At 44.2% G+C, this 15056-nt stretch overlaps 1 protein-coding gene across 2 annotated transcripts in view; it reads right to left on the reverse strand.

Moving 5' to 3' along the window:
- LOC134586342 (oocyte zinc finger protein XlCOF6.1-like) overlaps window positions 1-15056 on the reverse strand; it is a 95724-nt gene that overhangs the window by 16536 nt on the left and 64132 nt on the right. The window contains exons 4-5 of one of the 2 annotated variants that reach the window (XM_063441810.1): window positions 13284-13385; window positions 1563-1667 (exon numbers count right to left, since the gene is read on the reverse strand). In XM_063441810.1, the coding sequence (XP_063297880.1) occupies window positions 1563-1667; window positions 13284-13299 (121 nt within the window). In that variant the 5' untranslated portion in view covers window positions 13300-13385. The remainder of the gene's footprint in view (window positions 1-1562; window positions 1668-13283; window positions 13386-15056) is intronic. The other variant, XM_063441811.1, reaches the window with a different exon arrangement.

Here is a 15056-nt window from a genome sequence, read left to right on the forward strand (position 1 = left end):
GTATTGTTTATTTCTCTGTCTTCCTGACTATGACTTGTCGTATTGTTTATTTATATCTCTATATTGTTTATTTATATCTCTGTCTTCCTGACTATGACTTGTCGTATTGTTTATTTATATCTCTGTCTTCCTGACTATGACTTGTCGTATTGTTTATTTATATCTCTGTCTTCCTGACTATGACTTGTCATATTTTTTTTTATCTCTGTCTTCCTGACTATGACTTGTCGTATTGTTTATTTATATCTGTCTTCCTGACTATGACTTGTTGTATTTTCTTAATTTATATTTCTGTCTTCCTGACTATGACTTGTCGCATTGTTTATTTATATCTCTGTCTTCCTGCCGATTACTTGTCGTATTGTTTATTTATATCTCTATATTCCTGACTATGGCTTGTCGTCTCGTTTATTTATATCTCCGTTTTCATGACTATGACATGTCGTATTGTTTATTTATATCTCTTTCTTCCTATTACATGTCGTATTGTTTATTTATATCTCTGTCTTCCTGACTATGACTTGTCGTATTGTTTATTTATATCTCTTTCTTCCTATTACTTGTCGTATTGTTTATTGATAGCTCTGTCTTCCTGACTATGACTTGTCGTATTGTTTATTTATATCTCTTTCTTCCTATTACTTGTCGTATTGTTTATTGATAGCTCTGTCTTCCTGACTATGACTTGTCGTATTGTTTATTTATATCTCTTTCTTCCTATTACTTGTCGTATTGTTTATTGATAGCTCTGTCTTCCTGACTATGACTTATCGTATCGTTTATTTATATCTCTGTCTTCCTTACTATGACTTGTTGTAATGTTTATTAATATCTTTATATTCCTGACTATGACTTGTCGTATTGTTTATTTATATCTCTGTCTTCCTGACTATGACTTGTCGTATAATTAATATCTCTGTCTTCCTGACTATGACTTGTCGTATTGTTTATTTATATCTCTGTTTTCCTGACTATGACCCTTTCATAATGTTTATTTATATCTCGGTCTTCCTGACTATGACTTGTCGTATTGTTTATTTATATCTCTGTCTTCCTGACTATGACTTGTCGTATTGTTTATTTATATCTCTGTCTTCCTGCCGATTACTTGTCGTATTGTTTATTTATAGAGGAATTCGCTCTGTACTGATGGGGAAGAGGGACTCGCTCTATACTGATGGGGAAGAGGGACTCGCTCTATACTGATGGGGAAGAGGGATTCGCTCTGTACAGATGCGGTAGTCTCCCAGCTCTCTCGAGGCTCTGTCTCACAATTCAGTCTCCTAGCTCTCTCTGGGCTCTCTCTCGTAACTCAGTCTCCCAGCTCTCTCTCACAGCTCAGTCTCCCACCTCTCTCTGTGTCACAGCTCAGTCTCCAACTGTGTCACAGCTCAGTCTCCCACCTCTCTCTGTCTCACAGCTCCCTCTTCTTCATTAAAAAAAATCTGGATAAATAACGTGAAGGTCTCCAGGTTTTTCCACTTACAATGTTTGGCCACATGTTAACTCATCATTTCTAGATACCCCCAGTAAAAATTAATCTCTGGGCACCATCTTCTCACCTTTTTCAGAATATCTGAACATGTCGCTGTCCGCTCCGTGATGTCTCTCCGAAGGATTTATTGGAGTCTCGCATACATCTCCATAAATCGGAAATTTGTCAGCTGCTGAAAAGAGCAGAAAACAGAAACGGCACCAAGAGACATTAAGTGTTGTAAACAATGCGCACTGACATTGCTAACACACCCACAATGCACAAGATGGCTGATTAAAACTAAAGATGGATACCTCTGCTTATCTGTACATTTCATGCTACTACGACATCAATCTAAACACTAACAAAATTCTCAAAATGATGGGTGGAAGATGTATTTCAGTGATTAAAATTACACATAAACTACTCTTAATCCAATAATGAAGAACTATTTTGTAATGCTAAATAGTAGACAAATTGTCCATTAGTGACGTGAAACAGATTTATTTAGTTTTTGGGGTTATTTGGGTCTCTCCCTTCTCTCTATTTTGATGCCCAGTGCTACAATTCTTATCACTGCTGTTTGTTATGGTGGGCATGCCTTGCTCCCAATATTATATAAATCTGCACGACAAAGATACTTGTTCTCCAGCGATATCTTCTATTTTCATTCCATTCTAAGTTTTTCTGATTGCGGTAATTGCTCTTTGGTGAGAATTTCCTGAATTGAAAGAACATTGCTGCCAGCACCAAGAACTTGGAGCATGTTCACGCTCTGGTGGTGACGGTCATTAGTTTCTGGCTGTTTATGTATTTTCAATCGCTCTTATTAACAAATCTTCTCTTTTAGTTGTGGTAGCAGCAATGTACATTGTCATTATATTAGTGACAGAATCACATAATCCTGGAGTAATCACCGGCTCTTTTACAACCACCGACGGTTATCACCGGATGTTTTACAATTACCGTCAGTTATCACCGGATGTTTTACAGTTACCATCAGTTATCACCGGATGTTTTACCGTTACGGACAGTTATCACCAGATGTTTTACAATTACCGGCAGTTATCACCAGGTGTTTTAAAATTACCGTCAGTTATCACTGGATGTTTTACAGTTACCATCAAAGTTACCATCAGTTATCACCGGATGTTTTACCGTTACGGACAGTTATCACCAGGTGATTTACAGTTACCAACAGTTATCACTGGATGTTTTACAGTTACCATCAGTTATCGCCAGATGTTTTACAGTTACCGACAGTTATCACTGGATGTTTTACAGTTACCATCAGTTATCACTGGGTATTTTACAATTACTGGCAGTTATCACTGGATGTTTTACAGTTACTGTCAGTTATCACTGTATGTTTTACAGTTACCGTCAGTTATCATCGGATGTTTTACAGTTACCATCAGTTGTAGTCGGGGACAAAAGCCGTATACATGATAAGTTAGATATATGAGCAAGTCGGTTGTGGTGTGCCGAAACCGACGTATCGGGTAGGCCTGTAATAAAAGAGGGCTCACCTGTAATAGTAATATGTATAAGGGGAGAGGTGGGAGGGATGAACCAGGCAGCATCAGCCCTGTGGTGTAGGGGGCCTGAGTTTAAATAGCCGGGTAACCCCTCCCACAACTTCACTGTCTTGCCCACCCAAGCTCTGGTCAACCCCTTCCAATTTGTAGTCGGGGACAAAAGCCGTATACATGATAAGTTAGATATATGAGCAAGTCGGTTGTGGTGTGCCGAAACCGACGTATCGGGTAGGCCTGTAATAAAAGAGGGCAAAAAGTTTAATAAGATACCTTATGTAGCGAAAGCCACTTCGCCACTGTGGTTTGGAGGGGGCTGCTTGCCCGCCTCTTACCCTGTGACTACGGTCCCTGGGCGATTTGGCCCTTTATGCACGGTATTTGGGCATACTGTGGGTTATTGGGCTGCCCCAGGATTATGGGCCCTCTCATCAGCCCATACGAAACTTAAACCCCATGGCGTTTGAACTGTGTTTGTGGCATCTAAACGCTGTTTGGATATGTTGAGCGCTCAGATCCAAGCCATCTGGGGATGGGTTGAATGTGGGGGTTCTGTTTAGTATAACAGGAGTTATGTATTTTTATGTCTTTTGGTGGTTGCTGGTAACATGTGCTTAATGGAGGCTGTGTTTGTCCCTGGATATAATTAAATCAGCTTCTCCATTGTCTCCAGGATAGAGGATTCTGGGGAACTAGTTTGAGCTTCTAAAAACCATGCTTCCAGAAGGTCATATGCACATTTGTACTAACTTTTGAACCCCTGGTCCAATTCGTATGATTTTTGAGTATGTTGTTCCCCCGAATGGATTGATTGTGTATATGTATTTTTATGCGAATGTGATGTATATTTTGGGAGTTATGAATGTTGTGTAAAAACTGTATTTTCCCTACCTAGGATAATTGTATTTTCCTGTGTGTACAGATAATTAGTTTACAGGTAGAGGGGAGGGCTATGTGTGGGATGTAACTATTGTGTGATTGGTTAATGTACGTTACTGTGTGTGTCCCTCCCCTTCATGGGAGCACCTAATAAAAAGGGCTGCAAGCTAGCAGCCAGAGAGTTCTATTTTTACCCTCAACTTGAGTCCTGTCTCTTATTGGGGGAATCTGCTACAAGGGATTGCTATGCTAGGCATATTCCCTTGCTATAATCACTGAGCTCTTGTAAGAGCTTGTTCCTGCTTCGTTCTGAAGGGAGATAGCTGCAGCCTGCGGTGCTTATGGTGTCTGGTGGAGTGCTTGGAGTCCTCTGGAAGCGCTAGGAGCATCTTTCAACGGAGGTACCCAGTCGGGGTGCCAGGGGATCCGTTACATTGGTGGCAAGCGGTGGGATGGCGTCCTAGTGCGAGGAGAAGCAGCTCAGAGACACCGGTAACGTGTGGAGTTGTGCAGCGTCCCTATCTTCAGCAACATAATGGAACCAGCAGTGGCTACAGCAAGCATGGCGTATAGCTACTCGGTACTAGAGTTTGGCACGATGGTAGGGTTGCGCCTGAAGTTTTACGGACCCAATCCAGAGGAGAAATACGTGCGGTTCGTGTGGGACATGGTGACCCGGAACCTACAACACAGGGCATTGAGGGAAGGCCAGTGGGCACGTTGGGAGAAACTCCAGCCACAGGTAGAGTGGGACGAGGAAGAAACCGAGGTGGCCGGTGGAGATGGGACCGAGGTCTCTCTACCGGCCCTACAGGGATGCTGGGCACCCGGCCCAGATCCCCAGCGGCAGTATGTTTTACAGGGAGGGGAGACAGTCGGTCTCACTCCCCAGCGGCAGAATGTGTTATTGGAGGAAGAGACAACCGGTCTCCCTCCCCAACAGCAACCAGAGGTACCCGAGGTAGAGGACCTCATAGACTGGTCCTGGGAGGACCCCCTGCAGGCAGGTGGAGATGGGACCGAGATCTCTCCACCGGCCCTACAGGGATGCTGGGAAACCGGCCCAGATCCCCAACTAGAGCTGGAGTTACAGAAAGTGGAGAGCATCGACCTCCCCCCCCAGCAGCAGCCGGAGTACCAGGGGGAGGTAAGTGATATTTCTCCTCCCCAGTCAACTCCTTTGTTCCCTGACCCCCCAGCAGAAGAGCTGGCAACTGGGCAGAGCGCCGCTGGCCTCTGTCCTCCCTTGTTTCCTTCCCCTGAGCCTGACTTTCTACAGGCTGCCTCAGCGGAAGAGCTGGCAACTGGGCAGAGCGCCGCTGGCCTCTGTCCTTCCTTTTTTCCTTACCCTGAGACTACCCCAGCTCTGACCCCGGAGCAGAGCACATCGGGCATCTGGCCCCCAAGTACTCACAGCCATTTGCCCAGCAAGGCCGAGGGTGCCACAGTTTCACCCCACAACTTGGGACCTACAGGCCAGTATGACTTATTGTTGGGGGGCTATTCTGTGAATTCTTTATTGTGGGGGGGCTACACTGCTAAATTTGTTTTGTGGGTTAGACCCTCTGTGAAGTATGTACCGTGGGTGGGCCATTCTGTGAATTCTTTATTGTGGGGGGGCTACACTGCTAAATTTGTTTTGTGGGTGGGCTACTCTGCTAATTTTGTTTTATGGGTGGGCTGCCCGACTAATCTAGGTACTGACCGGCAGAAGGTCAGGTACCTGGTTAGTCTACCCCCGAATGGGAAGATATGTAGCGAAAGCCACTTCGCCACTGTGGTTTGGAGGGGGCTGCTTGCCCGCCTCTTACCCTGTGACTACGGTCCCTGGGCGATTTGGCCCTTTATGCACGGTATTTGGGCATACTGTGGGTTATTGGGCTGCCCCAGGATTATGGGCCCTCTCATCAGCCCATACGAAACTTAAACCCCATGGCGTTTGAACTGTGTTTGTGGCATCTAAACGCTGTTTGGATATGTTGAGCGCTCAGATCCAAGCCATCTGGGGATGGGTTGAATGTGGGGGTTCTGTTTAGTATAACAGGAGTTATGTATTTTTATGTCTTTTGGTGGTTGCTGGTAACATGTGCTTAATGGAGGCTGTGTTTGTCCCTGGATATAATTAAATCAGCTTCTCCATTGTCTCCAGGATAGAGGATTCTGGGGAACTAGTTTGAGCTTCTAAAAACCATGCTTCCAGAAGGTCATATGCACATTTGTACTAACTTTTGAACCCCTGGTCCAATTCGTATGATTTTTGAGTATGTTGTTCCCCCGAATGGATTGATTGTGTATATGTATTTTTATGCGAATGTGAAGTATATTTTGGGAGTTATGAATGTTGTGTAAAAACTGTATTTTCCCTACCTAGGATAATTGTATTTTCCTGTGTGTACAGATAATTAGTTTACAGGTAGAGGGGAGGGCTATGTGTGGGATGTAACTATTGTGTGATTGGTTAATGTACGTTACTGTGTGTGTCCCTCCCCTTCATGGGAGCACCTAATAAAAAGGGCTGCAAGCTAGCAGCCAGAGAGTTCTATTTTTACCCTCAACTTGAGTCCTGTCTCTTATTGGGGGAATCTGCTACAAGGGATTGCTATGCTAGGCATATTCCCTTGCTATAATCACTGAGCTCTTGTAAGAGCTTGTTCCTGCTTCGTTCTGAAGGGAGATAGCTGCAGCCTGCGGTGCTTATGGTGTCTGGTGGAGTGCTTGGAGTCCTCTGGAAGCGCTAGGAGCATCTTTCAACGGAGGTACCCAGTCGGGGTGCCAGGGGATCCGTTACACCTTATTACACATCTTTACGTTGCAAGATTCATAAAGGCTTGTCCTACTCAACTCTAGCTCTGGTTGTGGTATGTATCTAGTATTATACTGTGGATTTCCAGTGTCCTAATGTTTATGGTGTGAGCAGGGACATTTGTCTGGAAGCAGCTGATGCTGCCCTGATTCTGGAGGAATGTCCCGAAAAGGCATTGAGGTTGAGTCCCTGCCTAGTTAAGAGGGTTCTGAGGTACATTATGAATTTAGCTGTAGTGAGTGGTTTGCCCTGCAGTTAAATAGGGGCATATTGAGATTTGGTCCTGTGAGTGATAACCTGTAAAGGTCTGACATTTTGACCGGCACCTTATTGTCCGTAGGATTGTCCCTACGTATTACATATGGTAAGAGGATGTGAACTGTTTGGTACTAGGATGGGCACTTAAGACATGGTGTAGCCAGCCAGGTAAGTTTTGTAGTGTTAAGAGAGATTTTATAAACTGTGTGGGCAAAAACGAATATCGGTTTTATGGTAATCGGTGGTAAACTTGTTGTAATAATCAGAGAGGGCAGCTCAATACAGAAATCTGCCAAATGCCATGAGGCGAGTTAGTGCAATATTAAGCCATGGAATGTGGGTATAGCCAGCTGCTTTATTGTCAGAAAAGCACTTGACAGGTTCCCCTATCCACTCATACCTCCCCAGGCCTTGTAGGCGGCCACTATGGGGCAGATTCCAAAGAAATGTTGACGAGGAATGGAAAGTTTTTTATTTTTTTTATTTTTAGAGTCTCAACTGGCCAGGCATCTCAGAACCAAAAGTCACCAAATTGGCTGTAAAATCAGTGTGTGCGGACGCATTGGTCCATGTAACTGGGAAATGATGAGAAATGGCGGGAATAACCTGGCCCCCAATCCAATGTGGTATGAACCTGAGCCATATGTGTAGGTCTGCTTACAACCTCAATGTGCCCAGTAGGACTGTAGATCCATTCCCCCCCCCCCCCTCCCCGCTTGTTCTTCAGAAGGAAAGGTTCCCAGGACTCCGATGCGCTGTACCTTCTCTGTAGGTGGACATGTTCTGTAGCATATTAGTGTCAAGATGAATGCCTAAGAAGGTCAGTTTGTGAAAGTGGAACCCATAGTGAGGAAAAGTGCCATCGTCTGGTGAATACTAACCAGAGCGGAGTGAGGGCGTTCTATCGTGAGAAAGTTATCTAAGATAACTGGTGACTTCAGGACATTTGCTAATATTGAGTGTTAGTCAACATAGTGTGTTAGCAAATAAGACAAACAGCTTGGGGTTACTCTTTGCTCTAAAAGTTACACGTGTGGGAAATTCATGACAATCCCTCCATAAAATGCCATGAACATGCCCTTGGGATGGCTGAAGGTAGAAGCTTGGAGGCATAGAAAATGTCTGTCTTGCCCACCCAAGCTCTGGTCAACCCCTTTGGCATAGTGCTGGGAGAATTCCTTAGAGGAAATCAATGAGTTGAGGCTAGGGGTGGGTAATTAATATGGTTGAATACCTTCTTAAGCAATGTGATTGTGTTGCGGGGTCTATTAATGCAGAAAGAAGGTTCTGACACTCGTGAATACCGGACAGGAGTGTGACCATACCTGTGTGGAACTGGTGTGTGGAAACCTTGATGTAGAAGTCGACTGAGTGACGGAAAGGGTGTGCTTAGAGGTAAAACTCCAGGTTGTCGATGCAAACCTTCTCTATGGTGAGGAGAAGTAGAGCCACTTACGTCACAAAAGTCTGAAGGCTAGGATGAATTCTGGGATAGTGAGTTTCTGATTGAGTCTGGGATTCTGGTGTATAGAATGACGTACAGATCATCGTAGTAGTAAGACTTTGCCTCCCACGATGTCTTAGAGTACATCAGTAAGGAGACTAAATTAACCTTTCCAGATGTCTTTGCGTATGGTCAGGGACACAAAGTATGAGGGAGTAATAATGTAAACCGATGTGCTAGGGGAGGGATTTCAAAGGATAACATAACCATGAGAGGGATTTGGGAGTCCTGTGGCTGGGATGTGCATCAGTGCCTGTGGAGATTCCAGTCTCTGTAGTCCATCGTTGATGTTATGTATGGAGGCAAGTAGAGTGGATATCAATGGTTTGACTTCATGTGATTTGGACTAGTGGGCAGGGGCCACTGAAAGGTGTGGCAAGAATGTTGGCCTCTCGGGGACTGTAAAAAGAGTCAATACACGAGGCCATGCTGGGTGAGGCCCTAACTCGTAACCTAGAGAGGTTGATGTGAGGCGTTAGCTATGTGTTGGGCCGAGGGGCGTATAACTCCATATGCGGATGAAGATGGGTGTTGGCCTCACGGAATTGATAATGATGAGGCTAGTTACTGGCATAGCTGGGAACCAGGCCACCAGTTGACATACCGGATCCGAGAATGGGACGGGTGATGGGTAGTAGCGAGGTGGGTAAACATACCTTGCTTGGGGTAGAATGTGGTTTCCTTGCCAGAGGAATGAGATATTGGAGAACCTAAAGGGAAATGATGGTGGGAGGCAAGTTGGAACTGGAATTGGGCTTGACTTACTGTGAACGAAATACACATAATCGGGGTGGTTGTTCTTGAGGCTGGTATATGAATAGGTAACCTGAGGACAGGTATATGAATAGGTACCCTGAGGACATAGTTGTTAGAATCCTGACCCTACGATGGTGGGTACAAGATTCATAGGACATAAATCAAATATCCCTATAAGTGAGTAGGGTGAGGATCCTAGGCCACTACCAGAGACCATGGGGAGTGTTTAACCAATACTGCGACAATAATGGGGGATAGGCAGAGTCATGAGTGACTGCTAATTGGTCCTGTGACTTCTGTAGCGAAAATACATATAGGGGGATATGGATTACCAAGCTATGAGGGCAGTTTTGAGCTATCCCGGTAGGACTTAGAATATTTAATTATGGTCGTGCCAGCATGGAAAGGGGAATTAAGGATCCCCGGGCGTGGGCCTGTGTACGGCCTGGCGGAGGAATTGTGTGCCAGCGTTGGCTGATGTAACATAGAACAGTTAGGAGTGGATTTGCTGTAGGTTTGGTGATACTATGCCTGGATAGCAAGGGTCGGTTAGGATGATGAACTTGCTTGAGTAGAATATAGCAGCGATGAGTAAATAACCTTTTGCGTAATACATGATTATTTTGACGTAGAGTCAGGGGGAACATATGATGGTATGGTAAAGCCTGGTACACTAGGGTTTGTCCCAGGGAACATGACTATACATATACTGAACATAGGAGTGTGGCGTGATACAAAAAAGGTTTAGAGAATAAGTGGTCGTCCGCCAAATATGTAATATACCTATCATGGGAGCCAGTATACACATTGGCCATAACACATGGTAACAAATGTGATCTTGATGACTGCCTCAGAACAGTACCAAGTCCATGAGTGATAAAATAAGACATATGCAATACATAATGGTAATGCAATATACGTAGTGAATATTAAATGCTTACCAGAGCTGAATTAGTAATGGGAAACTGACCATATCCGTGCACAATTGTAAATAATAACAAGAAATATAGCAAACATAACCGAACTACAGGGGGCATGTAAGGATAATTAGTAGCAGGCTAAATACTTTCAAAAAAGAACCTGGACATTCATGTATTAGGGAACAGTGTAAAACTAACTAATTGGTACTATGATTGTGGTGGCCGCTGGATGGAAGCATGTAACTGAGATAGACTGGAGACTAGTTCGGTAGAAATTTGACGAAAAGAAACTAGTGAATAGGAATGGAACAGAGCAGGCAGGAGTAGGTGAACTGACTTAAGTCCTGAACGGGAAAAAGTCCAGAATGGACGGCATGTAAGAACGTAAACGTGTGAACAATTGTGTTTTCATGGATTTGGCCCATACAGGCAGACTCACGGTTCGTGGATTTGACTGGTACAGGAAACAAACAACTTGACTCGGAAGCTTGCGGTGAGGTGAGAGGTCAGCTATGCGGCTGGAAAGTACCCAGACTTGGTGGACACGGAGGTTTGGTCCAGGGTAAGGCCCGGGAAGCTGGTAAGGGGTCTCATAGCGCCGGCGGGAACAAACAGCCAGTTCTGGAGAGGAGGTGAGAGTAGTCTGACTGCGTGTGGCTGGAACAGCGTCATGGGAGTTGTTAGAGCAGGGACAAATTGGTCCGATCGGCGTGGGAGTCTCTGACAGCATGTGGCTGGAGCAGCGTGATGGGAGTTGTTGGAGCAGGGAGAACTTGGTCCAATCAGCTTTGGAGTCTTTGACCGCATGTGGCTGGAACAGCATGATGGGAGTTGTTGGAGCAGGGAGAACTTGGTCCGATCATCTTGGGAGTCTCTGACCGCATGTAGCTGGGACAGCGTGATGGGAGTTGTTGGAGCAAGGAGAACTTGGTCCAATCGGCTTGGGAGTCTTTGACCGCATGTGGCTGGAACAGCGTGATGGGAGTTGCTGGAGCAGGGAGAACTTGGACCAATCGGCGTGGGAGTCTCTGACCGCATGTGGCTGGAACAGCAGGATGGGAGTTGTTGGAGCAGGGAAAAACTTGGTCCGATCAGCGTGGGAGCCACAGTACGCCCAGACCAGCTTGTTTGGAGTTTTAGGCAGTCTGTGTTGATGACCTTTGAACCGGAAGTAGAAATGAACCAGGCAGCATCAGCCCTGTGGTGTAGGGGGGCCTGAGTTTAAATAGCCGGGTAACCCCTCCCACAACTTCAGGCTACGCCTTCCAATTTATCACCAGATGTTTTACAGTTACCGTCAGTTATCACTGGATGTTTTACAGTTACCGACAGTTATCACTGGATGTTTTACAGTTACCGTCAGTTATCACTGGATGTTTTACAGTTACCGACAGTTATCACTGGATGTTTTACAGTTACCGTCAGTTATCACCTGATGTTTTACAGTTACCGACAGTTATCACTGGATGTTTTACAGTTACCGACAGTTATCACTGGATGTTTTACAGTTACCGTCAGTTATCACCTGATGTTTTACAGTTACCGACAGTTATCACTGGATGTTTTACAGTTACCGTCAGTTATCACCTGATGTTTTACAGTTACCGACAGTTATCACTGGATGTTTTACAGTTACCAACAGTTATCGCCTGATGTTTTACAGTTACCGTCAGTTATCACTGGATGTTTTACAGTTACCGACAGTTATCGCCTGATGTTTTACAGTTACCGACAGTTATCACTGGATGTTTTACAGTTACCGTCAGTTATCACTGGATGTTTTACAGTTACCGACAGTTATCACTGGATGTTTTACAGTTACCGTCAGTTATCACCTGATGTTTTACAGTTACCAACAGTTATCGCCTGATGTTTTACAGTTACCGACAGTTATCACCTGATGTTTTACAGTTACCAACAGTTATCGCCTGATGTTTTACAGTTACCGTCAGTTATCACCTGATGTTTTACAGTTACCAACAGTTATCGCCTGATGTTTTACAGTTACCGACAGTTATCACCTGATGTTTTACAGTTACCAACAGTTATCGCCTGATGTTTTACAGTTACCGACAGTTATCACCTGATGTTTTACAGTTACCAACAGTTATCGCCTGATGTTTTACAGTTACCGACAGTTATCACTGGATGCTTTACAGTTACCAACAGTTATCGCCTGATGTTTTACAGTTACCGACAGTTATCACCTGATGTTTTACAGTTACCGACAGTTATCACTAGATGTTTTACAATTACCGGCAATTTATCACTGGATGTTTTACAGTTATCACCGGATGTTTTACAATTATCGGCTGTAAGGGATCACCTGTACTCCGAACGAGTACCTTCCGTTGATGGACGCTTCCTAGCTTGCGCCGAGGACCACAAGCACCGCACCGGACACCACAACCACCGCAGACTCCACAACCGCCGTAGCTTCACTGGAGTCTCGCCGTCTTCCTTCCACCGTGGATCAGCTTCTGTCCTCCAGGACCGCGTGGAAAAGACCTCTCCTCCAGGAGAGCGTACCGGGAACAGCTCTTAAAAGAGCTAAGTGACTTGTAGAGTTCAAGGGACTATACAAAGTATAGCAATTATAGCAGTTCCCCTGTGATTATAGCAGTTCGCCTCCAATCACGAGACAAGACTACGTGTTGAGGGTCAAACAGGAACAGAGTGCACTGAGGCTTTATTGCTTCTTTTATACACATTTTCCAACAAGGTTACCAGCCACGTGGACCTTGTTGGATACTGGAAACATAAACGTAACAACCAATCATAAACAGACACACAGTTAAACACTCCCATTCATTACAGCAAAATCCTCCCCTTTGCCTGTGATATAATTACTGAACACAATGGGCTAACGTAATTATCACAGGCAGGAAAATATACAGTTTTTACACAATTCTTATAACTTTAAAGTTTTACAATTACCGGCAGTTATCACCGGGTGATTTACAGTTACCGGCAGTTATCACCGGATGTTTTACAGTTACCGACAGTTATCACCGGGTGATTTACAGTTACCGGCAGTTATCACCGGGTGATTTACAGTTACCGACAGTTATCACCGGGTGATTTACAGTTACCGGCAGTTATCACCGGATCTTTTACAGTTACCGACAGTTATCACCGGGTGATTTACACTTACATGCATTGGTTTCCATGGATGTCAGGTTTCTGGGTGTTAAATTGCTCTCAGTATCACTGGGTGTTGGATATTTCAGGATGTCCTCACTGTTCCTGCAACATACTATTAACCAAAAAAAACTTTATTAGACAAAATGCACTTTATGAACTACCATATAGAAAGCAATAATCACTGTATATAGACTGAGAGGACCCTGCTGGTCATATACACTGTGTGCAGAATTATTAGGCAAATGAGTATTTTGACCACATCATCCTCTTTATGCATGTTGTCTTACTCCAAGCTGTATAGGCTCGAAAGCCTACTACCAATTAAGCATATTAGGTGATGTGCATCTCTGTCATCAACACCCTATATCAGGTGTGCATAATTATTAGGCAACTTCCTTTCCTTTGGCAAAATGGGTCAAAAGAAGGACTTGACAGGCTCAGAAAAGTCAAAAATAGTGAGATATCTTGCAGAGGGATGCAGCACTCTTAAAATTGCAAAGCTTCTGAAGCGTGATCATCGAACAATCAAGCGTTTCATTCAAAATAGTCAACAGGGTCGCAAGAAGCGTGTGGAGAAACCAAGGCGCAAAATAACTGCCCATGAACTGAGAAAAGTCAAGCGTGCAGCTGCCAAGATGCCACTTGCCACCAGTTTGGCCATATTTCAGAGCTGCAACATCACTGGAGTGCCCGAAAGCACAAGGTGTGCAATACTCAGAGACATGGACAAGGTAAGAAAGGCTGAAAGACGACCACCACTGAACAAGACACACAAGCTGAAACGTCAAGACTGGGCCAAGAAATATCTCAAGACTGATTTTTCTAAGGTTTTATGGACTGATGAAATGAGAGTGAGTCTTGATGGGCCAAATGGATGGATTGGTAAAGGGCAGAGAGCTCCAGTCCGACTCAGACGCCAGCAAGGTGGAGGTGGAGTACTGGTTTGGGCTGGTATCATCAAAGATGAGCTTGTGGGGCCTTTTTCGGGTTGAGGATGGAGTCAAGCTCAACTCCCAGTTTCTGGAAGACAAGCAGTGGTACAGGAAGAAGTCTGCATCCTTCAAGAAAAACATGATTTTCATGCAGGACAATGCTCCATCACACGCGTCCAAGTACTCCACAGCGTGGCTGGCAAGAAAGGGTATAAAAGAAGAAAATCTAATGACATGGCCTCCTTGTTCACCTGATCTGAACCCCATTGAGAACCTGTGGTCCATCATCAAATGTGAGATTTACAAGGAGGGAAAACAGTACACCTCTCTGAACAGTGTCTGGGAGGCTGTGGTTGCTGCTGCACGCAATGTTGATGGTGAACAGATCAAAACACTGACAGAATCCATGAATGGCAGGCTTTTGAGTGTCCTTGCAAAGAAAGGTGGCTATATTGGTCACTGATTTGTTTTTGTTATGTTTTTGAATGTCAGAAATGTATATTTGTGAATGTTGAGATGTTATATTGGTTTCACTGGTAAAAATAAATAATTTAAATGGGTATATATTTGTTTTTTGTTAAGTTGCCTAATAATTATGCACAGTAATAGTCACCTGCACACACAGATATCCCCCTAAAATAGCTATAACTAAAAGCAAACTAAAAACTACTTCCAAAAATATTCAGCTTTGATATTAATGAGTTTTTTGGGTTCATTGAGAACATGGTTGTTGTTCAATAATAAAATTAATCCTCAAAAATACAACTTGCCTAATAATTCTGCACTCCCTCTAATCACTGTATAGAGACTGAGGGATCCCTGCTGGTCATATAATCACCGTATAGAGACTG

This window comes from Pelobates fuscus, chromosome 2, assembly GCF_036172605.1.
Source record: "Pelobates fuscus isolate aPelFus1 chromosome 2, aPelFus1.pri, whole genome shotgun sequence".
In the NCBI taxonomy this organism is placed as follows: domain Eukaryota; kingdom Metazoa; phylum Chordata; class Amphibia; order Anura; family Pelobatidae; genus Pelobates; species Pelobates fuscus.